This window comes from Lutra lutra, chromosome 15 (assembly GCF_902655055.1).
Source record: "Lutra lutra chromosome 15, mLutLut1.2, whole genome shotgun sequence".
Taxonomy (NCBI): domain Eukaryota; kingdom Metazoa; phylum Chordata; class Mammalia; order Carnivora; family Mustelidae; genus Lutra; species Lutra lutra.
Window position 1 is genome coordinate 2,076,354 of NC_062292.1, and position 26,825 is coordinate 2,103,178.

At 47.8% G+C, this 26,825-nt stretch overlaps 1 protein-coding gene across 6 annotated transcripts in view; it reads right to left on the reverse strand.

Annotated features, from left to right (window-relative positions):
* Window positions 1-26,825, reverse strand: part of SCYL3 (SCY1 like pseudokinase 3) — a 43,596-nt gene that overhangs the window by 7,468 nt on the left and 9,303 nt on the right. For 4 of the 6 annotated variants that reach the window (XM_047704345.1, XM_047704348.1, XM_047704344.1 and 1 more), the window contains exons 3-10: window positions 20,040-20,225; window positions 17,618-17,731; window positions 15,724-15,780; window positions 14,517-14,619; window positions 13,219-13,330; window positions 11,397-11,474; window positions 9,224-9,363; window positions 7,800-7,984 (exon numbers count right to left, since the gene is read on the reverse strand). In XM_047704345.1, the coding sequence (XP_047560301.1) occupies window positions 7,800-7,984; window positions 9,224-9,363; window positions 11,397-11,474; window positions 13,219-13,330; window positions 14,517-14,619; window positions 15,724-15,780; window positions 17,618-17,731; window positions 20,040-20,225 (975 nt within the window). The other 2 variants (XM_047704347.1, XM_047704349.1) reach the window with 2 other exon arrangements.

The following is a 26,825-nucleotide window of genomic DNA, read 5'->3' on the forward strand; positions in this document are numbered from 1 at the left end:
TGACAAAAAGTAATGATCAAGAGAGAATTTTAAAAGCAGCAAAAAGCAAACAGTCAAGTAAAACCCTGTAAGGCTACGAGCTGATTTTTCAGCAGAAACTCTACAGGCCAGGGAGAATGGCGTGACATTCCAAATACTGAAAGGAAAGCCCTACAACCAAGAATAATCAACCCAGTAAGGTTATCTTCCAGAATAGGAGAGAGAGTTTCCCAGACAAAAGTTAAAGGAGTGGGGCACCTGGGTGGCTCAGTGGGTTAAAGCCTCTGCCTTCGGCTCGGGTCATGATCCCAGGGTCCTGGGATCGAGCCCCACATCGGGCTCCCTGCTCGGCGGGGAGCCTGCTTCCTCCTCTCTCTCTGCCTGCTTGGGATCTCTGTCTGTCAAATAAATAAAATCTTTAAAAAAAAAAAAAAAAAAGTTAAAGGAGTTCATTACTACTAAACTGGCCTTACAAGAAACATTAAAAGGAATTATCTGAGGGGCGCCTGGGTGGCTCGGTTGGGAGTCTGGCTTTGGCTTGGGTCCTGATCTCTGGGTCCTGCGATCCACTCCGCATTGGGCTCCCTGCTCAGTGGGGAGTCTGCTTCTCTCTCTCCCTCTCCCTCTGTGTGTATGTCCTCTCTTGCTCTCTCTCTCAAATAAATAAAATCTAAAAAAAAAAAAAATAAAGAATTATTTGAGTGGAAATAAAAGGACATCATCTACAGTAAGAAAATAATGAAAGGAAAAAATTTCACAGGTAAAAGCAAACATGTAGCAAAGGCAGTAGACTAATCACTTTTAGAGCCAATGCAGAAGTTAAAACACAAAAGTAAAATCAATTATGATCTACAAAAATCAGCCAAGGAACACATAAAAAAAGATGTAAAATATGACTTCGTACACATAAAAGGGAAGTAAAAATTAAGTTCAAACACGTTCTAAAGAAAGTACTGAAGTGACCATCAACTTAATAGAGACTGCTATACACTAAGATTTAATACCTGGGCCAGTGGTAACCACAAATCAAGCACTTGTAATAGCGACAGAAAAAGTAAGAGAAAGGAATCCAAGCACAACACTAGAAAACAAACCGCAAGAGAAGAGACCAAGAAAAGAAAGGAATGGAGAAGAACTAGAAAAACAACAAGAAAATAATTTTAAAATGACAGTGAGTACGCATCTATAAACATACTTTAGATATGCAGACTAAATGCTCTCATCAAAAGGCCCAGGGTGACTAAACAGATAAAAAACAAGATCCCTCAATGTGCAGCCCACAAGAGACTCACTCAGACCTAGAGACACGTACAAACTGAAAGGGAGGGACCAAAAAAGATATTCCATGGAAATGGAAGTGAAGAAAAGCTGAGGTAGCAACAGTTTGTATCAGATAAAACTGAGCAGGAGACAAAGAGGGGGACAACATAATGACAAAGGGATCAATCCAACAAGAGAACATAAGATTTATAAATATCTACACACCGACCATATAAGCAGCTACAGACACAGAGCAAATATTAACGGACATAGAGAAACTGAGTGACAGTAACTGTAGATGACTTCAACATCCCACCTACCCAGATGTAAAATCAACAAGGGAACAGTGGCCTTGAATGACAAGAGGGACCTAACAGATATATACAGAACAGTCCTTCCCAAAACAGCAACACTGTCTTTTCAGGTGCACATGGGATATCTTCCAGGACAGATCACATGTTAGGCCACAAACCAAGCCTCAATAAATTTAGAAGACTGAAACCATATCAAGCACCTTTACCAATCACAGTGGTTTAAAACTAGAAATCAATTACAAGAAGAAAACCAGGAAATTCGCAAATACATAGAGTTTAAACATGCCACTGAACAACCCATGGATCAAAGAAGAAATCAAAGGAGAAAACAAAAAACCTTATGAGATAAATGAAAATGGAAAACAACATACCAAAATTTATGCAATGCAGCCAAAGCAGTTTTAGGAGAATTTACTGTGATAAACGCCTACCTCATGAAACAAACAAAATCTCAAACATTAACTTTATACCTCAAAGAACTAGAAAAAAAATAAGTGAAAAAATAAATGAAAATGAAAAAGGAAACAAAAAATTCAGAACTAAGCTGGTTCTTTGAAAAGATAAACAAAATGAACAAATCTCAGCTGAAAACACATCAAGAAAAAGACACAAAACCAGAAATGGAAGAGATGTTACAACTGATACCACAGAAATACAAAGGATCGTAAGAGACTACTTATGAATAATTAGAGGCCAACAAATTAGGCAAATAGAAGAAATGGATAAATTGCTAGAAATACACAACCTACTAAGACTGAATATAAAGAACAGAAAATCTGAACAGGCTGATTTTTGGTAAGGAGACCACATCATCCAAAAACTCCCGAAGAACAGAAGTTCAGGACCAGATGGTTTCACCAGTGAGTTACACCGAACACTCAGAGAAGAAATAATACCAAACACTAAATTGAAAAGATGTCTGCACACCGTGCTTCCTGCAATGCTATTTATAATAGTCAAGACAGGGAACAACCTGTGTCCATCAACAGACAAATGATAAGAAAGATGCGGTGTATAGGACGCCTACTCAGCCATGACAGAAGAGGAAATCATGCCATTTGAGACAACATGGATGGACCTAGAGGGGGTTATGCTAAGGGAAGTGATGCAGACTAAGAAAGCCTAATCCCATACGATTTCACTCAGCAGGAGCCTGCTGCTCCCTCTCCCTCCTGCTCCCCCTGCTTGAACTCTCTGTCAAATAAATAAAATCTTTAAAAATAAATGAAATAAATAAAAAAACAAAACACACACACAAATGAATAAACAAACAAAAAGCAGAATCAGACCTGTAAATACAGAGAACTGATGGTTGCCAGGGGGAGGGAGAACAAGGGTTGAGGACAATGGGGGAAGAGGAGGGGGAGACAGGCTTCCGGTCACGGCGTAAGTCCCAGAAAGCACGCTACAGCGGCAGTACAGTGACGCGGCTGTGGCGACGTGACAGGACAAATGAGCTGTCGCCTCACACCTATTGGACTGGCTTCCGTCACAAAGACAAGCAGTAACAAGGACATGAGCACGTGGAGAAGAGGGAACGCTGGTGCACCACCGCTCGAGGGGAAACTGGTTCAGCTACTGTGGAAAAGCAGGGAGGTTCCTCAAAAAGTCAGGAAAAAAAAAAAAAGAATTACCATAAGATCCACCAATTCCACTTCTGGGAATTTATCCAAGGAAAGCACTAATTTACACGTAGCACACGCCCCTGCTCACTGCAGCATTACTTATAGCACCAGAGCTATGGTCACCAAGTGTCCATCAACGGACGGAGGAATAAGGCAAATGTGATTTTACACATGCGCGCGCACGCACACACACGAACGTCACTGAGCCATGTAAGAGATGAAACCTTGCCATCTGCGACAACCTGGATCGATTCTGAGCGCACGTGCTGAGTGAAGTGAGAGACAAGCACTGTATGATCTCACTTATGCGAGGTATCTAAAAAAACCAAAACGGGCTCCAAGCTGGCTCAGTGAGCGGAGCGTGCGACTCCGGACCTCAGGGCTGTGGGTGCGATCGCTATGCCGGGCGTGGAGATTACTTAATAAAGATTGTATTTATACATCTGAGAGACAGCAAGCAGGAGAGGCAGGCAGAGGGAGAGGGAGAAGCAGACTCCCTGCTGAGCAGGGGGCCCAACGCAGGGCTCAATCCCAGGGGCCTGAAATGAGGACCTGAGCAGAAGGCAGACGCTTAACCATCTGAGCCACCCAGGTGCCCCGCCCAAAACTAAAATATCTTTAAAAATGAAAATAACAAAACAAGCTCATAGAGAAAACAGACTGGTGGTACCAGAGATGGGAAAGAGGATGGTGAGGAGGGGCCAAAAGGTACAAATTTCCAGTTATAAAATAAGTCAGTCAGGGGTCCCTGGGTGACTCAGTCGGTCAAGTGTCTGACTCTTGGTTTTGGCTCAGGTCATGATCTCAGGGTCATGAGATCCATCCCTGGGTCAGGCTCCAGGCTCAGCACAGGGTCTGCTAAAGTTTCTCTCTCCCTCTGCCCCTCCTTGCACTCACTCTCTTTCTCTCAAATAAATAAATCTAAAAAACAAAAGATCATGGGGATGTAACATACAGCATAGTGACTATCACTAATACCATTTTTTTAAAATTTTTTTTCTTTTCAGCGTAACAGTATTCATTGTTTTTGCGCCACACCCAGTGCTCCATGCAGTCCGTGCCCTCCCCAATACCCACCACCCGGCTCCCCCAACCTCCCCCCCCCCCGCCCCTTCAAAACCCTCACGTTGTTCTTCAGAGTCCATAGTCTCTCATGGTTCACCTCCCCTTCCAATTTCCCTCAACTCCCTTCTTCACTAATACTATTTTATTGCATAAAGTTGCTAAGAACATAAATCTTACAAGTTCTCATCAAAGGAAGAAGAATTCAGTAACTACATATGGTTACAGACAAACAAGTCTCACTGTGGTGACTGTTTCACAATATACACAACTACTGAATCATGTGGTGCACCTGAAACTAAGAGCTTATATGTTTATTATATCTCAATTAAAAACCCGTTTTACAGGTTCACTCTCCTTATCTGTACGTATGTCACTACAGGACCAGAAATACAGTTGAGAGACAGACCATACTTAGCACCCCTCGTCTACATCCCTCGTGCTTATGTCCCCAGCCCCTGCCCCTCTTCCCAGCTTTACACACACAAAGGACAGGACTTGGAAAACTTGTCTTTACATCTGATGCACAGAACACCTGCCTTAAACGGAGCCAGCTATGACCTCCGTCCGGCACGAACTGTAATGTGGAGAGACCAGTTAGCGCTGTGACTTGCTGAAAGGAGGACAATAAACTGGGAAACTACAGGGACAACCATGCTGGCCACTTGTACATCGAACACTGAAAGCCCGTCTTCGGGAAGTCAAAGTTAAGAATAAAGTCAAAGGAAGTCAAAGTAAAGTAAAGGAAGTCAAAGACAAATGGAGAAACGAAAGAATTGAAGACCGTCTGGCTGAGTCCCAGCGGCGCGTGGTCTCCACGTAAGGCAGTCTGACATCCTTCTAGCCAAGTCTCTTTTGGCTTTAGCTCGTCTGAGTGGGTTTCGGTTACTTGCAACTGGAAGAAACTACTAAGACAGTCACATGCAGCCCTCAGGAGACACTTTGCTCTGAACCAGCAGAGTCATGTGTGCGGGGGGCAAAGCCACCCGCGCCAGCCAGATTCAGGCCCAGGGTAACCTGGGTAACCAGGCCTCCCCAGGGGTAACAGCACGGCCTCCTGGGTGCCAGGAACTCTGGGTTCTGGTCCCAGCTCCTCTAGGAATTTTCATTATGACTTGACCCATCATTTAATTTTCTGGTCTGGTTTCCTCACTTATCTAAGATCAAGATTTCCAGCAAGACTCAGTAAGAGAACGTCAGGCCCAATGCTCACAAATCAGGCACCTTCTCAAAACAAAGCTGTACGAGTAAGCTACAGTGTGTCTCTTTTGCGAATGATTAGAATTCCAACTGCTACGGCAATCGGCAATCGTAACACAACAATCCTCCCAGGCCACAAATCCGAGAGTCCTCCTCAAACCTCGCCTCTCCTGAGCAGCTGAGTCCCGCCCGCCCACTGCCCCGCACCTGCCCCGGACTCTCTTCGCCTTCTCCTCATTGGACTAACAGCTTCCCACCTGACCTCCTTTTCTATACTCCACCTTCCACACTGCTACCAAAGTGAGCTTCCCAGCGCATAAATACTGGCCAAGTGGGGCGCCTGGTGGCTCAGTCAGGCGCACATCGGACTCTTGGTTTTGGCTCTGGTCATGTTCCCGCAGCTGCTCGATGGAGCCCCGCGTCGTGCTCCGTGCGCTCAGTGCGGAGTTGGCTTCGGAGTCTTTCTCCCTGTCCCACCCCACTCGCACCTGCGCGCTCTAAAATAACAGAATATACTTTTTCAAAAATTGGCCAAATCATTCCCCTACAGAGGAGGCCTTCACTGTCTGCACACACTGAGCACAGACTCAGTCTTTGAGCTCTGCTCAGAGCCAACTCTGAGACGTAGAACTGCATTTCGGAGACAGAGTGCTCTGTCCCTCTTCGGCATTTTCAGACACGACGACACCAGGGTAGCAGCGACTGCTGCAGACGGAAACACAACGTGTGGCGTGGTGGCCACCTGGCCCTAAAGCCAGCCCTCCCAGCGTGGTCCCCAGTGGCGGTGAGCTGTCAGCCAGCACCTACCAAACCTGGGCTGACTCGCACAACCCACTGGAACCAGGAGAATGGAACAGAAGTGACACTGTCCATTCCTAACCTGTGCCTCAGGAGGGCTGCCCTGGCGCTTCTGGTAGCCCAGGGCAGCCACGTAAGAAGTCCACGGACACTGTCAGAGATGTGGCGAAGGGGAACAGAGGCCCTGCCACATCCCAAGACTACATGGAAAGAGAGGCCCCGCTAAGTCCAGCCTTTCAGCCATCCCTTCCGCGGTGCTAGGGGACTGCTTGTCAGCTGACCTCGCGTGAGACAGAATCCCCAAACTGAGCCCGTCAATCCAAAGAACTGTGAGGCCAAAATGGCTACTGATTTAAAGCACTAAGTTTTGGGGTGCCCCAGCAACAGATAACAAACACCTCTGTGTCCCACCTCCTAGCTCCTTGAAAGCAAATGTTATACACCTCTTCAGCCCCAGGACCTAAGACCTGGCATAAAAACAGGCCTTAGGAATCATTTGCAAAAACATTAATCTCATAGGAAAATAAATTATTTTAAAGTTCCTATATGGCTGACAAAATCTTTTAAAACCTTGTACTGAGCTGAATATTATCTCCTAAATATTCACGTGCACCCAAAATGTGACCTTAAAATGATGTTGCACTGGTTAGAGTGGGTCCTAAATCCAATGACCTGGATCTTTTTAAAAAGGTCAAGTGAAGGGACACCCGGGTGGCTCAGTGGGTTAAGCTTCTGCCTTCAGCTCAGGTCATGATCCCAGGGTCCTGGGATGGAGCCCCGCACTGGGCTCCCTGCTTGTCGGGGAGCCTGCTTCTCCCTCTGCTGGCCGCTCCCCCTGCTTATGCGCACGCTCTCTCTCTCTGGCAAACAAAATCTTAAAAAAAAAAAAAAAAAAAAAAAAAGCCAAGTGAAGACACAGGGGAAAAGACAACCGAGGCAGACCGGCACTGCACAGTTCCAAGCTGAGACACACCGAGGACCGCCAGGAGCTACCAGGAAGCGGGGCAGCTGGCACGGAAGGCTTCTCCCCTAGAGCTTTCAGAGGAAGCATGGACCCGCAGACACCATGATCTCAGACTTCGGGCCTCCAGAACCGGAAGAGAACAGATTTCTATTGGATTTGCTCTCTGAGCCCCAGCGCCACCAGCACAAACCTGAGCCCTGGGTGAGGGGTCATTACCAGGTCCCCAGTGGCTGATAAACCGGCCGGAAGGCTCGGGTCCGAGTCATCTCACGCTCCTCTCCGTGATGACTTAATTATTTTATGGTATTTAATTACAGACACTTAACAGTGTCTGTCACAAAGCATCCACAAAGGATTCCTATTCCTTTTCCCCAAAGAATTAGCAAGCAGAATCAGTTTTCCCAGGTTAAGACCAAATACGCTAATTTAGTCCACATGCCTGTGTGAGCGGAATGGAAATGTGACTCATCTCAGCTCCTGCTACCCCCGAGGCGAAAGCCCGATGCCGCTTCCAGCCTCGAGCCAGAGTCTTTGAGCTCCAGGGCCTCTGCCTCCCCCCCAGTCCCGGCCACGCCCTCCGCACGGAGCACCTCTGACCTGCGGCAGGATGACTTTCTTCAGCTGCTCCTGGGTGAAGTGCCCCACGTAGGCCTCCAGGTGGGACAGCAGCACCATCCGCACGTGCTCCTCGTGCACCTCGAACAGCCGCAGCAGCACTGGGATCACCCGCGACTGGAACAGGGCCGGCGACAGCAGACAAGGTGGCTCCCCCGGCGCACTGTCTACCCCCCGTCAGAGGCAGTTACAGAGGAAAAGGCAAACTGTCACTTCCGGGAAAGGAGCACAAAGAATTTACAAACCAAGCCCAGGAGTCGCCGCACACTCTCAGTCCTCTTCCGAAGGAATTCTCAGGCCCAAACCAAAGGAAACCTTTTTGGTTGCCCCAAATCACTCACGGCTCAGTTTTCTCAAACACACTGTACTTGTAGAAATATTTTTGAGATACAGGATCAGACTCAATTGAACAAAGCAAGCCTGTATTTTCACTGACTCCTGAATCAGTAACTCTGTACACGCTGGTTAATCACGGGAATTTCATACACTAGATCAGATCGATAGGGCTGCTTCACTGTGACCTGCCCAACGAGGAGGTGGCAAATGTCCCAGGGGGACTTGATGCTGGGGTCCTCCCCTCCTGCTAGTTACGGCAATGGTTACCAGAGACACCCCACCGTCATTCGGGGACCGTTACGAACAAGGATCGACAGTCCTGCAGGCCCATTTGTAAAAGGCTCCCCAGGTGACTCAGAAGCACACCCCGCTGCGTGTTCGACCGAGCAAGAGAACCACAGAGCTACAAAGAAAAAACTCAGGGAATGACAAAGCATATAAGGAAATTCTATATTGTAAGAGAGTTACTTATAATGCTGCTTTGCTGGATCGAGATCTTTTAAGAAAAGAGATTCTGAAAGCAGAATTCCGCCTAACATGGAATTCTACAGAGCGACGTTAATGCTCTGCTCTCTAACCTGGTACGCTGCCGTCCGCGGTGCTTACGAAGCTACGGAGGGTCCGAACAACACCCTCATTTCACACTCAGAAAAACAGAAATTCCAAGTAGGAAAGTTACTTCCAGGCTTTCCAGTCTTTCCACTGGAAACACAAACTAAATGGGTCGCTCTTGGGGAGTCAGAAGGCACAGACCTCACTGCAAATGCAAAGTCCCATGAAGACGGAGCCTTCTCCTGACACTCCATGTGCGTCTCCTCTTCCAGCCATACGCGTGCGGGGACTCGTTTCCCACGTGCCAGCCTTCCCCCGAAGACCTGACTCTCCAGGGGAGGCTCCTTATCGAGCCAGTGGGCTCCGGAAGTCCGCTCTGAGTCAGAACGGTCAGTTGGGCCAACAACTGTTCTCAGAGACAGACCTAACCACCCCCGGCAGGAATCTTCCTCGGCTCAAACAAGGGCTCATCATGCCCAAACTCCTTAATGACCAATCATCCTTTGAAAAACATTCACCTTTTTTGGGGCCGAGCAGATGAGGAAGAAAACTCTTAACAGCGACAGGCTCCGCAAACACCAGCTGATTCAGCAGCAGCGGCACCAACCGCGAGGCTATGAGCTCCTCCGAGAGGCCGCTGACTCTGTCCAGCAGGAACCTGGGGGCAGAGAAGAGGAGCCTGGGAACCTGGGGGTGACACTTCAGACACAACCCTCTCCGACCTCGGCCCTGGAGTGTGTGTGGGGGGTGGGGGACACGGGGAATTGTGGCCGGGGAAGGTGAATGGGTGCTGACAAGGATCTTAGGAAAAATGCAGTAGGTGCGAGACAAGGCCGCCGGCACGCAGACAAGCTCCGACCCGAGCTAGGGAAGAGGTCACCAAACTGCCCCGTGTTTACGGCGCCAGGGTCCTCTTCCCCAGTAAGCCAGGAGCTTCCCAGCCAATTAAAATGACTTTCTGCACATTTAAAAAATGTAGGATATTAAATTGTCTCGAGTTTCCACAATAAATAAAAATACAAGCTTTTGTTACTATACTTCCTAAAATAACATACGTAAGAGCACTCTGTGAAAAACACACACGTGTCCCGGGCCCCTGGTGGCTCATCGGGTCAGCAGCTGATTCCTGACTTCGGCTCAGGTCACCCTCTGGGGGTCGTGGGACTGATCCCCGTGTTGGGCTCCAGACTTGGGGACGGGGGTCTGCTAGGGATTCTCCCTCTCTCCCTCCCAAGCCCTGCTCTCTCTCTCAAGTAAGTCAATCTTTAAAACAAGGGGAAAAAAAAAAAGACACAGGCATTAGGAAGTCACGGGGGCAAGCTCCCCCTACAGCATCACCGGTGGCAGACTGTGCCTCTCACTGCCCCCAACTGCTGTCACCCCGCAGCCCAGCCTCCTCGGGACCGCAGCCTGGACGGCACCCCACTCCGCTCCCCGAGCCCTGCTTCCCCAGCCGAAACACCGGCTCGCATCTCTTCCATTCTGAACACGTCCCTCCCGTGTCCACTGCCTTCTCCGGCTACTCTGTGCTCTCTCTTCTCGGAAGTTCTTGTCTCGGGAGGTTCTACCCAGAGTCCACTCCCTCGCTCCCGTCCCTTCGGAGCTCACCTGCGGCCTGGCTCCCCTACTCCCAGCAGCTCCTCCTCAGCTGAGGCCGCTGGTGCCCCCTGATTCCTCAGGGACAGGGATTCCCTCCACCTTCCCTCATGTGCCTCTGCTGGGAACACCGGGCTTGCGCACCTTCTCTGGCCCCCCTGTCCCCATCACTGCTTTGTCGCACTGGTCAGCCACCCCCTTACGAGGATGGGTGGCTGCCCCCGCGTTACAGTTTGGGCGCTGGGTGTCCCCCAAGCCTCTACTTTCTCTGCAGGCCGCGGCGCCCTAGTCCTCACTGCTGGCTCCGCGGCCGCCGCCGTCTCTCCGGGGCTGGTGTGGCCAGGTGCCCACGCACATCTCTGCCCACAGCCCCCCCCACACTGCACAGGGACCCCTGACCCCACACTGCTCACGTGCCCAGCGGCTGGGGCCTCTCCTGCGGGATTCTCTCATGCTCTTGGGGATCACCACTAAGGGCTTGCCAATCTGATGGCGGAAGGCCCCCTTCTCTGTGCCTTCACCGTACCCCTGGAGCCTGCCACGGGTTATAGACTGATCCAAGCCCCTGGAAGAACTCGGGCTGTGCCCTCCACAGACACCGGAGTGGTCCGCTCCGGGAGAGGTAACTGTCTCATGGCTGCTTTCACGGCTTTGATGCCTGAAGCCCGCTGCTTACCGACAGTGTCACTGGTCCTCACCGCCCCCCAACTCCGGGAGGGTGCCCATCTCTCACTCACCCCTGCCTGGGGGTCTGCGCTCCGACAGGACCCAGCTGCTGGTGGTGCCATGCTTGGCTCGCACCCCGCCCTGCCTCTGTGCGTTAGTTCACGCTGTCCTGGGGCCCACACCACCTCCTCTCTGACCGCCGCCGCCCTCCCCTCTGGGGTCTCAGGACGCCCCCCACAAGCTCATCACTGTTTCCCCCACCAGAACCAACCGTCCATCCCAGGGCCTACCAGAAGGCCAACACAAAGGATGTCCAACAAGCTCGGTCCGAGAAAGTAAGTGTGGACTCATCTCTCCAGAACACCCCAAGTGATTATATAGACTTAATCCAAGTTACTGAATTATAAGCCCTTCACTTTCTGAACTTACTTGAAAAATTCCGTTTTCTCCTCTTCACTCTTCAATGTTAAACTTTTCAAAAAATTCACAACTTCTAGAAAATCATTCCTAAATGCCAAAGAGGAAAAAAAAAAAGTACAGGACAATAGGTTAGAGAAGGCATGTTAAATACTGAAGCCATAACCACAGACCACACTACGCCAAGGGCCAAGGAAGCTTTCTCCTATGCCACTTCGAGGACAAGCAGTCATGAGACATGTGCCATGAACCAGCCGTGGAGAATCCAGCATTTTAAGAGCAGCAAAGAGATCTGTGAAGAGGATACGTGCTTCAGCGCACACGGTGCGAACACACCCTCACAGACCCGGGGGTTTGAGTGGTCAGAGTCATCTGAGCTTCTGCTGCAGCAGGATGTGGTGACATGAACTGTCCTGAGAGCAATGGTATTGGGTGACCAAGCACCACCAACGTGGTCGGATCTCCAGTCTGCTCTGGGGCAGGAGAACCCCGAGAGGCTCGGCAAACAGGCACCTCTCGTGCCGGTCACAGGAATCTTCCCGCTGCTGCTGCCCGAAGCAGGGAGGAGGGTGAGGGGTCAGTAGGTGCACACTGCTCAGCCCCAGGGCAGCGCTGCTCCCGTCCTCCCATCCTACAGGATGGGGCTGCAGGCCCATCCGCACACAGCCCTGCCAGCAGGGCCGGCCCCCCGTATCTCCACATCTTACATCAACACCCCTTTCCCTCTGGCTCAGCAGCAGAGAAAAGCACAAATGTCTTTCTAATCCAGTGGGCTCCCACGTAACCAGCAGGCTTCAGGAAGAGGGAGCCTGTGTGGATTTTGGCTTTCTCTCCCCTCTCTGCTTCAAATACAATTCTCACTAACAACTCTTATCACCAGTGATGAGATAACCTACTTGCTGTAAAGGGCTGTCCTTTGTAGAGATCTTGTATCAAGGTAAATTAAATACTGGTATGAATTATACGAAAGGACACAGAAATGCCTCTCTTAAAAGACTCTTGTAATGAGAAAGGTTTTGAATAGTTTCTTTGAAATGTAAACAATAAATAAAATTCTAATAACTAGAGTGACACTACCTCTCTGCCCTGTTAAATAACACAGCCCGAGTCCTACCCTAGAGGTCCGTGCGCCCCTCCCAGGATAACGTTAGCTTTTGATCCGCTCTGGTTTTCCCGGGGCTCTCCAACTGCACACTAGGGTCTTCGGTTTCAAAACAAGATGAGATAGATTTCGCTAATAAAAGTTGCAACTTTGGGCGGTGGAAAGGAAGAGGAGGAGGACACACAGTTACAACTGACCTTGAAGAGAGGTTCAAAACCATCTCTGAGTCCAGTGACAGGGAAACCGCTCTAGCGCGCCCCCCCTCTATCTGCGCCTCTGCGCTCCTCTTCCACCGTGTTACTAAACCGAGAAGACAATCTTCTGCCTGAAGAGAAACGAGCTCCTCTCCCCCAAACAAGAAAAAATTTCAACAGTAACAAATTCTTATCAACAACAGGATGGCAGCAGAGAGTCAGCTCCCTGATGGCTGCCAACGGCGGACACAGCCTCACCTCTGCATCGACCCAAGTCCTAAGGGCCCTGGGCTGTGGCCTCCAGACTCCAGCCTTGGCCAGTTAAAAATTTCTCAAACTTCCTGTGGCAAGACCCCGAGACACAGCGCACCCCTGCCCTCTGCTGCCCCACGTGGACGCGATCGAAGCTCTCCTGACCGCGAGCGGCGAGCACAGGCCAGAGCGCGTGCCCGGGGCCGCCACACCGCACGGCCGGACGCGGGGTCCGAGAGCAGGCCGGCGGCGGGGACAGCCTGCCAAGCCCGCCAGGCGCCCTCACCTGAAGAAGTCATGGGACAGTAAGGTGCGGAGCGCTGGCCGACATTTTGGAAGGGGATTCAGCAAGGCTGAGTGCAAGGTCTGTTGCAAGCTGGAGAAAACGTCCGCTGAAACTGAAATCCAGAGCGACAGTTAGTTTCCAATGCCTTCTCCCTCCTTCCAGGACCTCTATAGCTGGAGACTGACGAGAGCAAAAACCAACCTGTAAAAGCCCAAACAAACAAAGGCCTGGCTGTTGCCAAACAGCTTCCTGCTCGCCTGAAGCCAGACTCCGTGGCCGGAGCAGAAAACGCAGCTGCCCATGCAGCCAACGCCGCTCCCCCGCCGGGCCTTGCCGCGGAGCCCCTCACCTCCCGGCTGTCCTGTCTGGAGGACAAGCTCAGCCGCGGGAAGGCTGGAGAGGTGGCAGGTCCCCAGGCCTCTCCCACCAGGTTCCTCATCCCCAGAACACAGCAGGTTGCTGGGACGACTGTGTTTTCTAATCTCCCAAAGACGGCACGTAATACCACCAGTCCAGACTCAGTGGGGTAGTAAGTTTGGCCACACGAGGGAGGCCTTAGGGCCCTAAGGGTGTAATTCTCAAGTATTTCTAGGCTGAGACGATTCCGAGCCAGCAGCTGAATGACGCTTGTGACTCCAGAACACTGCAGACACCGGGGGGAGGAACCGCATCAGAGCTGCACCGAGCTCGGGCCGCGTGCGACCCGGCCAGCAGGGGCCTCCCGAGGCAGGCGCCCACCCCCCCCATCAGCAGGCTCCAAGCGGCCGCCGGAGCGCTCAAGAGAGAAGAACACAGCGTGCTCAGGAGCCTGGGCTCTCCGGGGCCACGAAAGAAAAGGCACTAAGTACATTATACCAAGAAGAAAAAAATCAAAAGGGCTCAGAAAGAATAAAGGGATGTTAAGCTTTGGATTAATAAAAAATGTTGAATCCTCCTCTTTCCTTCAGGTCACTCCACATCAGTCCGCACCAGCGCTCACTTCCGCGGCCGGCAGGTAAGGAACGCAGGCTTCAGCCCGCAAGGACCAATCCCAGTAAGTATCCCAAGAGTGACCGCAGATACCCAGAGTCAGAGCTGAAAGTGGCTCCTACTAAGAATGCTTTAAGTCTGCAAAGTAAAGAAATCAGAGCTTCTTTCAGCAGGGAAACTGCTGTTAAGATCTTCCCTAGACAGGTTATGTGGTGAGCAACAGGTTCCTTCCTGCGATCAAAGACCGCAGTGCTCTGAATCCACACGGAACAGGCTGTGAATGACCTTCCTACTTATTCTGTGGATGCGGCAGCACAACCCCGACTCACCCTGTCCGCTTAAGATTGTGAGCAAACTTTCCACCAGTGTCCCAAACGCATAGGCATCCCGGGCATGTCCGTGTGACTCGGGCAGGGTCGTGAATTCTGGAGACTGAAAGCAGGAAAGATGATTAAAACCAGAGAATCTGCCTTACACACCGGATCTCAGTTTTCTCTGAGGTCCTCTCCCATATCTGTATTTATGACACTAACCTCACGGTACCAGCCACGATCCTGTAGGCTTCTACAGGATGAGGGAAAGGAATTTATCAAAGACTTAAAAGTATCAAACAAGGGCAAAAAGAAAACAAAAGGGCTAAACAGGATATGTCTGTGGCTTTCAAAAATATCTCTGACTGCAACCCAGATTTTTAAAATTTTTATTATTATTATTGTTAGTGGCAGCAGTACAAACACATAAGTATAAATACACACACAATGGAAATAAAAGTTTCATAAAACAATACTCAGCCTTACTACCTACAGAACTTAATGAGATTTTCTATTTTACTCCTTTTTCTCAAAGCTTGTCAGAACCTCTAACTTGATTTAAAACCCAAAAATCAGTCTGAAAAACACTAGTACATACACAAGGTGCCGGTCTGGATCAACAGGGCTTATTTCGTAAAATGTGTCTCTGGGGATCACTGTCTGTTTACAGTAGTTACGAAAACAAATTTAGAGGAAGCAACTTCCTCACATTTACTGGTAAATACAGTCTTTCTTCACCAGCAGCTAGTGGTGAAGATAAGAAACAGAATAGAAAGGTTCATCGACTTGGCAGGGAAATCTGTAGAGGGAACCTTCGTCACACAAGATTATTAATGCCAATAATCACTCTGCTGTGTCTCGGGGAGTCCCAGCTCATAACCAACAGGCTGATGCGTGGCTTGGGGGAAGCGCAGGAAGGGCTGGGGCGCTGCGCCCCCAGCTCTTCGGGCTTCCAGCAACATACAAAGACCATGAAGCGGGGACGAAGCACCGGCCCTCTCTCTTTACACGGTAGCACAGGTGTCTGTACCTCCAAAAATGGAAGCGGACTGTCAAGAAAACGGCTCCCTGCTGTGGTGATGAGATTAGTCTGAGAAGCTGTCATGGCCAAAGGCATTAGGAGGCATTCACGACTTGGCCAAGAAAGAGGGGGCAGGTGAAAGGTTACGTTTCATACTCAGTTACCCAGAGAAGCCTTCGTTACAGCTGAAGCGTATCATCTTACCATCTCTTCAGGAGGGATAGATGCTGGGTCTCTGACTGACTGAATACTCCTCAGAAACTAGAGAAATAAGGAAAATAATTCATACATAGTTTGGTGAACCAATCTCTTACACCAAGTTACAGAAGCAACCAGCAATGGAAACAGCAGCAATGACACCTTCAAGCCAGTGCCGCATGTTAAACACACACATCTGAAATCTGCTAACTGAAACGTGAATACAGTACCTGGCAGTACCTCAAGAAAACACGGTTAGGTCCCTCGCCTCACCCCTCAGCCGGGCAGGCGCCCTCTGCTGTTCAGAGGCTTCTCTGCATCTCACTCCCTTGCACTAGTCATCGGGGATGCGTCTTTCTTACCCTGCCTACATACTGACAAATAAAAGGCTTTTCTAGCATAGAACATAATCCCTCATTAATCTTCTGGCTGAGTCAAGTCAATCCTAAGGAAAAGTTGAGGACTTCATGAGCTACACAGATGATGTCCACAGAACAAGGACACTGGTTCACTGATTCGAAGACTATTGCTCAAGAGCTTCTATGTCCCAAACACCACTCAAGGCACGAGAAATACAAAAGGAATATGACAAACTCCCTGGCCCAGCCAGGTGCTCACAACCGAGAATGTAAACTAGCAATCTGAGTGACATTCTGAGTGCCGTGGAAGCACAGGGGGAGGGGCAGATTTCACTGGGGAGGGAACACCCAGGGGAGGGCGCCACGAAGAGACTCAGCTAGACTGGAGACTTCTGGAGGATGTTCCATCCTCCAGAGAGCCCCGGGAATGAGGCGCCCAGCAACAGAATGGCACGCGAGGGCAGAAGAGGTGCAGGATACCAGCCCTGAGAGAACATGGGGGGTGGCCAGAGTGCAGCTCAGTGACTGAAGTGGTACGTGAGGCTGAAGGGAGGCTGGGGAAGAGCCTGGAGGCCACAGTGAAGACTCTGGAACATGAGTCACAGGATGACTTATGTGCTGTTACATTAATTAGACGTAAGGTGAATTCTGAGAAGAAAGGGACTGACTGGGGCAGAAATATTATTAGAGGAGCACCTCTGTGGTGGAAGGAGCATTTGAACTGGGCAAGAGGCCACGAAGGTGCACATTTAACGTGGCTCATGTGTGGAAGCCCCACAAGAGAACAGGGAAACCAGACAGAGCCAGTAAGTCAGCGAGCCGCCATTTCCACAGGGCTGCCATGAGGGGCCTGGTTTGGTTTTGTTCTGTTTTTCAGAAAGAGCAAGCCTAGTGGCAACAGGTAAAATGGTGAAAACAAGAAACAAAACAAGAGAAAGGTTCATCAACTGACACGGAAAATTTGTAGATCCTGGTCAGACAAACCATGAGAGGTACAGAGGCAGCGACAACATAGCCCGCCGGGAGGATTAAGATGCGCGGGTCTCGACTCCGGCTGGTAGGACACAGTGTGTGACTGTGGACACCGTGGATGGTTGTGAACGAACACTTGTTCCGTACCTAATGCACGCCAGGCACCACTCTGGGAGAGACTAAATCTAAGAGACTCTCACCCCCTCAAGAAGCTCAAACACTGGCAAAGAAAACAGACACACGAAGGTCATTTCAACACTCGACATTAGGTAATGTGATTAAGTGCAGGTACTCGAGGAGCAGCAGGCAAGAACATTCCATTAAAAAGCTGACCGAGCCAGTTTACCTCTCAGTCTCAGTTTCCTTAGCGACCAAATAGGGAGACAAGAAGGAGACGGGGGGCCCTCTGAAGAGTAAGGCCCAGCGTTCTGGGAACACGAGCACCGACAGTGAAGTCACATCCCCAGACCTACGCTCGCCCTAGCGCTGCAGAAAGTCCCCAGGCAGGACCCACATACCAAAATGCTACTGAGTTCAGAGAGGCACCGAGGGCCCATCCCCTGGCTTACCTCGGGTGTGGCCTGAGGAACTTTGCAGACGGTTTCCATCCCTCCCAGCTTCCAGTGCCCATCCTCGCTCACAAACACAGAGGATGAGCAGACATTGTTGTGTGTTAGGTGTCCCTGGAGAAAAGAACAGGAGGATGCTGCCACTAGAATTTCTGAAGCAGGAGTTTAAAAAAACTAAATACTGAACACCAGGAAGAGATACGGTGAGTCATCCCACTCGCGGTGTGATAAATGGAAGGACAACCGGAAGGAACGAGGGACGGGATAAGCCTGGCTCAGCCCCGTGAGGCCGGGGAGCACGAGACGGCCATAGAGGGCTCTTCCTCTGCTGCCCGTCCCTGCTTCCGCTGGCGTCAGGGGAACCGAGTTCCTCAAACATGAGGTCACACGTCTTTACAGCCTACATCGTTTGCTTCCGTCCTTTAACGATAAAGTTTACCTCTGCTCCCACAGGCTGCTGTATTGTTTTTCTCCTCTAAGTTCTTTCTCACCTAAATTCTATCACAAACCCAGACCCACTTCACCTGAAATCTGTCAGCAGGCATTTAAAAATCCTGCTCAAAGAAGAGGAAAACGGAATTTTCCCCCACAGACCACAGAAGTGCCAAAATTTAAAACTATTAAAAAAAAACCAAACCAGCCAAATAAATAAGAAGAAAACGAGAACAGGATAGAAGCGTATTTTGTTCCAAACCAAAAATCATTTCAGTAGACAAACGTATTTTAAATATTCTATTCACTAGGTCAAGTATGTGCAAATTTTGATAGGAAACACTCCAAGATACATATATATATTCTAAAGGAAGGTTCAGAACAGTGTGTACGGTATTTTTACATTTGAAAAAAACAATGGAGAATAGGCACAGGGACACGTGGTTCATAAGCACACCGACCCTCTTGGGACTGGGGCTGATCACCGTGGGGGCTTCTGGACAGAGGTGAGGGGCTGCATGCGGGGTGGGGGGCTTACTCTTCCCTGCACGCACTCTCCCACTATTCCAACTTTCTACCATGTGCATGTACCTTCTCCAACAAAAAAAAATACTCCTTCATGTGAAGCACTAATAATTCTTCTTTATAGGAATCTTAGACATATATATATATTTTAAAGATTTTATTTATTTATTTGACAGAGATCACAAGCAGGCAGAGAGGCGGGCAGAGAGAGAGGAGGAAGAGGTCACAAGTAAGCAGAGAGGTAGGCTCTCCGCAGAGCAGAGACCCCGATGCAGGGCTCGATCCCAGGACCCTGGGATCATGACCTGAGCCGAAGGCAGAGGCTTTAACCCACTGAGCCACCCAGGTGCCCTGTATCTTAGACATATTTTTAAGAGGTGATAAATCCAAGGTGATATCTGGAATCTGTCTCCAATTAACAGAAAAAGTTAAAAAAAAATACACTGAGATGAGTCAAAAGCAAGTGTTTCTAACAGGTGACTGTTAACTTTTCATCTCGGAGGACTGCCAAAGGCCTCAGTACTTAATGGAATGCAAATTCCATTAAGAAATCGCTCAACAGGGGCGCCTGGGTGGCTCAGTGGGTTTAAAGCCTCTGCTTTCGGCTCAGAGTCCTGGGATCGAGCCCCACATCAAGCTCTCTGCTTGGCGGGGAACCTGCTTCCTCCTCTCTCTCTCTGCCTACTTGTGATCTCTCTCTGTCAAATAAATAAATAAAATCTTTAAAAAAAAAAAATAAGCTCAATAATACTGTCACAAAATAGACCAAAAGTAAACCTAAGACTATATGCTTATCCTCTTAAGAGCAAACCTGACCACAGTGTTAAGAGACTGTCTCCTCCGCCTTTGGCTCAGGTCGCGATCCTGGGATCCTGGGATGGAGTCCCCATGGAGCTTCCTTCTCCTCCCTCTCTCACTGCCCCCCTCCCCATGCTCGCTCTCGCTCCCTCAAATAAATAAATAACCTTAAAAAAAAAAAAAAAAAAAGAGTCCATCTCTAAGTAGACACCCACTCAAATGAGAACAGGTGTGTAAAGCTCTGCCTTTTCCTAAGAAATGGTCATTTCTTCCTTCAAAATCTAAAATGTCACAGAACTCCGGGGAACAAACAGGAACTCTGGTTTACAGCAACACTGATGTTAAGGCTTTCTCTTTTTCTTAAGAACAGTAATACCCGATGCAAGTGTTTTCAGGTAAAGATTTCCCCCAAACCAGAGGGAGGTGGTGGTAAACCAAAATAAAGTCCTATAAAAATAAACTTCTATAAAAAACTGGCCAGAGAAGCCCTTGCCCACTGCACACACGACCTGTCTGGAGCCCTTCTCATGCCTTCCAATAAGCTCGTCTTCCACAGGAAGATTCACGTGAGAATTTCTGTTCCTCCCCTAACTTAGAAGCACTCCCACAGACGCCAGCCCTCCGGTCTGTGTCAAGGCCCCGGGCAGCCTGTGTCCGCGGTACTTACTCTGTCGTGAAGGAAGATGAGAGCCAGCAGGATGTCGTAGATGCCGGCACAGACCTCGGCGGAAGACAGCGTTTCTAAAGCCACTTCCAGAGGCTGCACTCGCTCAGTGACTAGATGAATTCCATCTGCCTCCACAGTGCAAGATAAAAATCTCAGCAGGCAAGGGTGACGGAGTGTCTTCAAATGCTTTAAAGATACAAACGCAAGGAGTGGGAGAGTTAATGACTCAGAACCAGACTAACCGTAGTTTCTTATACATCGCGGTCCGAGTCAGAACATGGTTAGTTCCATTCAAGGTCCCTCCCAGCTCCCTACTTTCCTCACCTACCCCCCTAAATTTCAAACAAGGCACAGGAAAATCTGTGACCTGTTCTGACTTCATTCACTTTACCAATATTTAAACGATTCTACAGAGACTTCCGGTCCCCTTCCGACAGTGTAAGCCCCCAGGAGCCCGGGCCTCTCCATGACACTACCATACACTCTGAACAAAGTACCCCAACAGTGACCTGAGAGCGGGGCAAGGTAAACAAGAGCACGCAGACTACACACGGGAGTCAAGATTAGCAGAAGAGACCCCCGTGGGAGTAGGTGTCCGGGTTTAGGGCCGGCCCTTCTCACAGCTGTGTGCTGGAGGCGGGCCCCGCGTGGAGGGCAGAGTAGCAGAGGGACTGAAACTCTGACCGAGACCTTGGCAACTTTCTGGCCAGAAGGAGGACAGACAGGAGTCAGACAAGCCTGAGTATGAGGCTATTCCAGAGGGGAAGGAACTGGAGAAGGAGATGCTCTGGTTATCTATTATACCCACTCGGGTCTCAGACTAACTCCTGAATCAAGCACGGACAAAACAGACCCAAACCGGCGTAGCCAACTTTTGAGAAATGAACTGAGGTTAGAACTACCACGCACAGAGAGGGTGCAGGAGAGCAGCTGGAAAACTTGAAGCCTGAACCAAAGAGGATGGACTGCTGAATCAAAAACCTCAGTAATCTCTAGAAGATTTTAACACAACCAAGAGTCAATGCAACATGACATTCAGAATGTGTGGGATGCAACCCAAAATGTTCCTACTCAACAAAGAACCATAAAAAAGTGAAAAGACAACCAAGAAATACCAACCCTGAGATGGCCCGGATAACAGAATTCTTAGGAAGAATATAAGGCTGCTTCCCCACTATGTTACAACCATTCTTCCCTAGAGGTAAAGGAAAACAGGAAATAAACAGAAGTTCTCAGCAGAGAAAGAAATGTTATTTAAAACAAGAGAAAGTTTTAGGAAGGAAAAATAAAATATTAGAAACTAACCCAATGAATGGACTCAGTAACAAAATGCAGACTGATGTAGAGGGAAGAGTCCGTGAACCTATGCTAACTAGTCTGAAGAACAAAGAGAAAATTTATTTATTTTTTTTTTTAAATGATCACAGCATCAAGAAACTGTGACAATACTAAAGGTCTAACATACATAACTGGAGTCCCAATAAAGAGAAGAAAAGAACTGACGCATAAAAAGTGTAATGGCCTGAGAACTTTCCAAATTCAGCCAAATACTTAAGTTTACAGATTTAAGAAGTTCAATAAACACCAAACAGGATAAATCAAAGAAAACTACATCACGCACATTATCGTCAAACTGTAGAAAATGAGATAGATAAAAAAATCTCAGAGGCAGCTAGAGAAAACCATTATTACGTGGAAGGGAATGACAATTTGAGTGATGCAAACTTCTCATCAGAAAACACAGAGGCCGGGGAGCCTGCACAGCACAGTGGTTGGGCATCTGCCTTCCGCTCGCGTTGGGATCCTAGGGTCCTGGGATGGAGCCCCGCACCGGGCTCCCTGCTCAGTGAGAAGCCTGCTTCTCCCTCTCCCACTCCCCCTACTTGTGTTCCCTCTCTTGCTGTGTCTCTCTCTGTCAAATAATAAACAAAAATTAAAAGAAAAAAAAAGAAAAAAAGAAAACACAGAGGCCAAAAGACAAAGGGGAACACTTACTCTAAAGCACTGACAAAAAAACCAGTATCAACCCTGAATTATGTAGCAAAAATATCCTTCCGGGGGAAAAAAAAAGTAAAATAAAGGCATTTCTGATGATGGGAAACAGAAAAATTATTGCCAGAGGACCCACCCTAAAAAAAAAAGAGGAAGTGACACCAAAGGGAAACGTGGATCTCCAGAACTGAAGGAAGAGCAGCAGAAATGGTAAGTATCAGGATGGGGTCCAAGGCGCCACGTCGGCCTCTTGGGTAAGATGCGCAGGACTGTGCGGAGCAGACACGACGCTGCTGGGTCAGGTTCTCCACGTGAGTGATACACAGGGAACCCCCGAACAACACAGTAGTTTAAGCTGTGTCCATTTCTACGCAGACTTTTTCAACAAACACTGCACGGTGCTGTACGAGGCTTTTCCTTACAACTTTCCCAGTTAACATGTGCTTTACCTTACCTTATTGTAAAAATACAGTATATAACATGTATCAAGTAAGATGTGTTACTGACTGTTTATATTATCAGCAAGTCTTCCACTCTACAGTACCTTACTAGCAGTTAAGTTTTAAGGGAGTCAGCCCAGTTGTGCGAGGCATCAGTACCTCTAACCCCAATTTAACTGTGGGCCTGTGTGTGTACGGTGTTGATACGTATGGAACAAAAGGACAGCAGGGTTGGAGCTGGAGACTTCTGATTCCAAGCCTTCTACATTTTATGTGAATGGTACAATTCTTTTTTTTTTTTTTTTTTGTTACATAAATTAACCCATTTATTATAGGCTAGCAATGTTTCAAACGGTGGCGCTTCTACTGGTCTTTCTACTCCTTCAGTCTTCTGATGGCAGACTCTACTGTGACGGCAGAAGTGGTGTTGTAGGTCCAGGCGCCACGAGCGACGGTTTTCATGCAGGAGCCACAATGCCAGATCCCCACAGCTCGTCTCTTCATCTTGGTTTTGCCACAGAAGGAGCAAGTGTACTTGGCGTGCTGGCTTATCTCAATCTTCTTCACCATCTTCCTGAGGGAGGCACCATAACGGGTCCCATATTTGCCCCCGATTCCGACCTTCTTGGTGCGTTTAGCCGTGTCGCCGCAAACTAGGTCTGAGCCCCGAGAGGACTGAATGGTACAATTCTAACCCCAGACAGATGATGATGAGCTAGTTATTAAACTGAAATCCTTAGGGCAACCATTAAAAAAAATATAAAGAAATGTAGCTGAGAAATCAAGATAAAATGAAATACTAAGGGCTATTTTAATAAACCAAAAAAAAAAAAAAAAAAAAAAAAGAGAAGGGGAACAGAAGAACAAAATTCAAAAGGGGACAAATATCCTCCTCTCTCTCTCCTGCCTGCCTCTCTGCCTACTTGTGATCTCTGTCTGTCAAATAAATAAATAAATAAATAAATAAAAATAAAAAAAAAAAGGGGGGGGGGCGCCTGGGTGGCTCAGTGGGTTAAAGCCTCTGCCTTCGGCTCAGGTCATGGTTCCAGGGTCCTGGGATCGAGGCCTGCATTGGGCTCTCTGCTCAGCGGAGAGCCTGCTTCCTCCTCTCTCTCTCTCTGCCTGCTTCTCTGCCTACTTGTGATCTCTGTCTGTCAAATAAATAAATAAATAAAAATTCAAAAGGGGCAAATAGAAAACAAATAACAAATAATAAAATTCAACAACATTAATAATTACATGAAATGTTAATGATCTAAACACTCCAATTAGGAGCAGATATAAGAGAAGACCCAACAATATGGTGCCTATGAGACTTACTTTAAAAATAAAGACGGAGATAGGTACGTGGACAGAAAAGGATATACCGTGAAGACATTAAGCATAAGAAGGCTAGAGTGGATGTATTCTCATCAGAGAAAATATACATCAAGACAGTATATTGTAAGACATCAAATGGGACATTTTTTGAAGAATAAAAGGACAATTCATTAAAAAGACATCACAATTATGAATGTGTAAGCCCCTAACAGCAGAGCCTCAAAATACACACAGAGCAAAAATAAAAGGGAGAAGCAATTCCGTGATTCCAGGATCATGGCTAGAGATTTAAAAACTCCTCTCTCAGCAATCAATTGAACTGGCAAAAGTAAACAAACAAAAAAATAAATGAAAGCATAAGAAACCTGATCAAACTGACAACTGGAAAACACTAGACCCAGCAACTGCCGTACACACGCTCTTCCCAAGCCCAGGAGAACGAGCCCGAGAAACACTCCACACCGGACCACAGAATCATTTTATTTTATTTTATTTTATTTTTTTTAATATTTATTTATTTGACAGACAGAGATCACAAGTAGGCAGAGAGGCAGGCAGAGAGAGAGGAGGAAGCAGGCTCCCTGCTGAGCAGAGAGCCCGATGAGGGGCTTGATCCCAGAACCCTGAGATCATGACCTGAGCCGAAAGCAGAGGCTTTAACCCACTGAGCCACCCAGGCACCCCCCACAGAATCATTTTAAATGGATAAGCACCTTAGCCATCTTTTGTTGATCTTGCTTTCTTCTTTTTTTTTAAGATTTTATTTATTTATTTGAGAGAAAGAATAAGAGAGAGAGAGCATGAGAAGGGGCAGGGTCAGAGGGAGAAGCAGACTCCCCGATGAGAAGGGAGCCCAATGCGGGACTCGATCCTGACCTGAGCCAGGGGCAGTCGCTTAACCAACTGAGCCACCCAGGTGCCCTTTTTTTCTTACTTTTCACCTCACTATTTATCAAGCACTTAATCCCCTTAAAAATATTTCACCATCTTTAAAATTGTTGCCATTTTATTAATCTAGAAAAGTTAGCATTAAACATTTTCGCTCACATACTTCACACCAGTAGCAACATTAGATGAGAAGCTCATATATGTACCTACAATATACATTTTTGATTTACATATATAAATAAAATACAAATACCATAAAATCCCAAGATAGAATGTACCAAAATAAAAGATTAAAAGTAAATTAAAACACTCTTGACTTTCTCCCCCGAACTGCAATGAATCAGTGCACAGCCCTGAGGTCATGGATGTCCTGCTTTCGAACTCCTGCCGTGCAGTAATCTCCGCACACACACACGGTTCTCTGAGCAGACACAGAGCACAGAGACGCAAGACAAGGGCGTGACCATGCTGTGTCTGACTGTGAGAGGTGGGTCTGTAGGGTTTTTAGAGCCCTATCAACTACAGGCTTCCCAAGCTCCCCTCGTGATGCATGTTGTGGAAAATCTGACCTGAGTAACTCAGACCGGTTGTCCACGATGCCCAACCCAGCTAGTAATAACTGTATTATTGTTTACAACAAAATTAAAAATGCCGGAATAATGGTTTTCCTTGCAAATCACTCAGATTTTCTAAAAGAAATTACGTGGCCTTCAACCTCTGGGGTCTGCCTTGCAAAAGGCACTGGACACTGAGGAAGCCTCGCAAACCTCAGCGAACCAGGAGACGGATGCACGATTCCACTGGGAGAAAAACCTCAAGATCGGGTTTCATTTTCACAAATAAGCACTCCGTAATGGAACACTCTAAAATACCTTCTTGGAAGAATAGGAGATCATTTAGGAGCCCATAACACAGCACTGGTATAAGTTTTCTATCAGTTGCTTTGAAATAGTCTATTAGGGAAAACTGTAGGAGAATCTTCTGAGAAAAAGGATGGTCTAATTTCTTTTCTTTTCTTAAGATAATCTCAAACTTTGACAACTCTAGAAATAGCTCCAATAGGATTTTTTGCTTGTAGAAGAAAGCTGTTAGCCTCCCCTGGGTTACTCTAATAAAAAATACTTAAGAAAATTCTTACACAATTGTGAACTATTAATTTGTACATATGCCTTTAAAATAATCCCTACGTATGCACATAAACGCAGCAAAGACCCAGAGGAGCTGTGAGCTGTGCTAGTGAGCTGGCTGAACGACTACGGTTAAGTGGAGAGAACTTCTAGCAAGTGTCTTTTAAGCTATGGTTTCTGATGTGCTCGCTTCGGCAGCACATATACTAAGCTATGGTTTCTGAGTAAAATTATGCAGCCTCCCTCATCTTTTTGCGTTTTAAGAATCATTTCAACTAATTTGCAAAACAAAAGTTAAATACTTTTTAACTTTTCACTTTTGCCCGTTCAGGAAAATAAAAATATTCATTCAGCTTTTATTTGTTAGGAGTCTAAGTATTTTCCTTGGGTTTTCTGTGCCTTCTTTTACTCTTCTAATACCCAGAACAGACCAGTGAATCTGGAGAAATACTTCCTGGCTGAGTACTGGCATAGAAATACAGAGTCAGTAAACTTCACCCCGTTAATAAGTGAAGTAATAAATTTCATTCTGCCTTTTTTTTAACCCTACGTTTGCAGCAGAATTCTCGGTCCACAGTGACTCATTTGTTTACTGAAGAAGAAGGAAGGAGTAAGTCATTGCATGATTCCAAACAGGGCACTTAACTTAGCAGCCATAACCTCACTCGTCACTCCTCTTCAGCACACACAATATTTTGCATAAATTATACATCCAGATTCACAGGGAAGTTAGCAATTAATCAAACAGAAACGTTTCTTGATTTAAGCTTCTGTTGCCCCAAAGAACAGAGAGAGTGACAAGATGCACCTGTGAAGTGTGATGAGGTTTTCTCATCACCGGAAGAGATAAATGACTCTTGTTCTGGTGGAGAAAGGGGACTGTGCGGAAGGAGCACCTGGAAAGTAGCTCTCGTAGGGGCACGCAGGTGGCTCAGTCGTTAAGCGTCTGCCTTCAGCTCAGGTCATGACCTCAGGGTCCTGGGATCGAGCCCCGCATCGGGCTCCTTGCTCAGCACAGA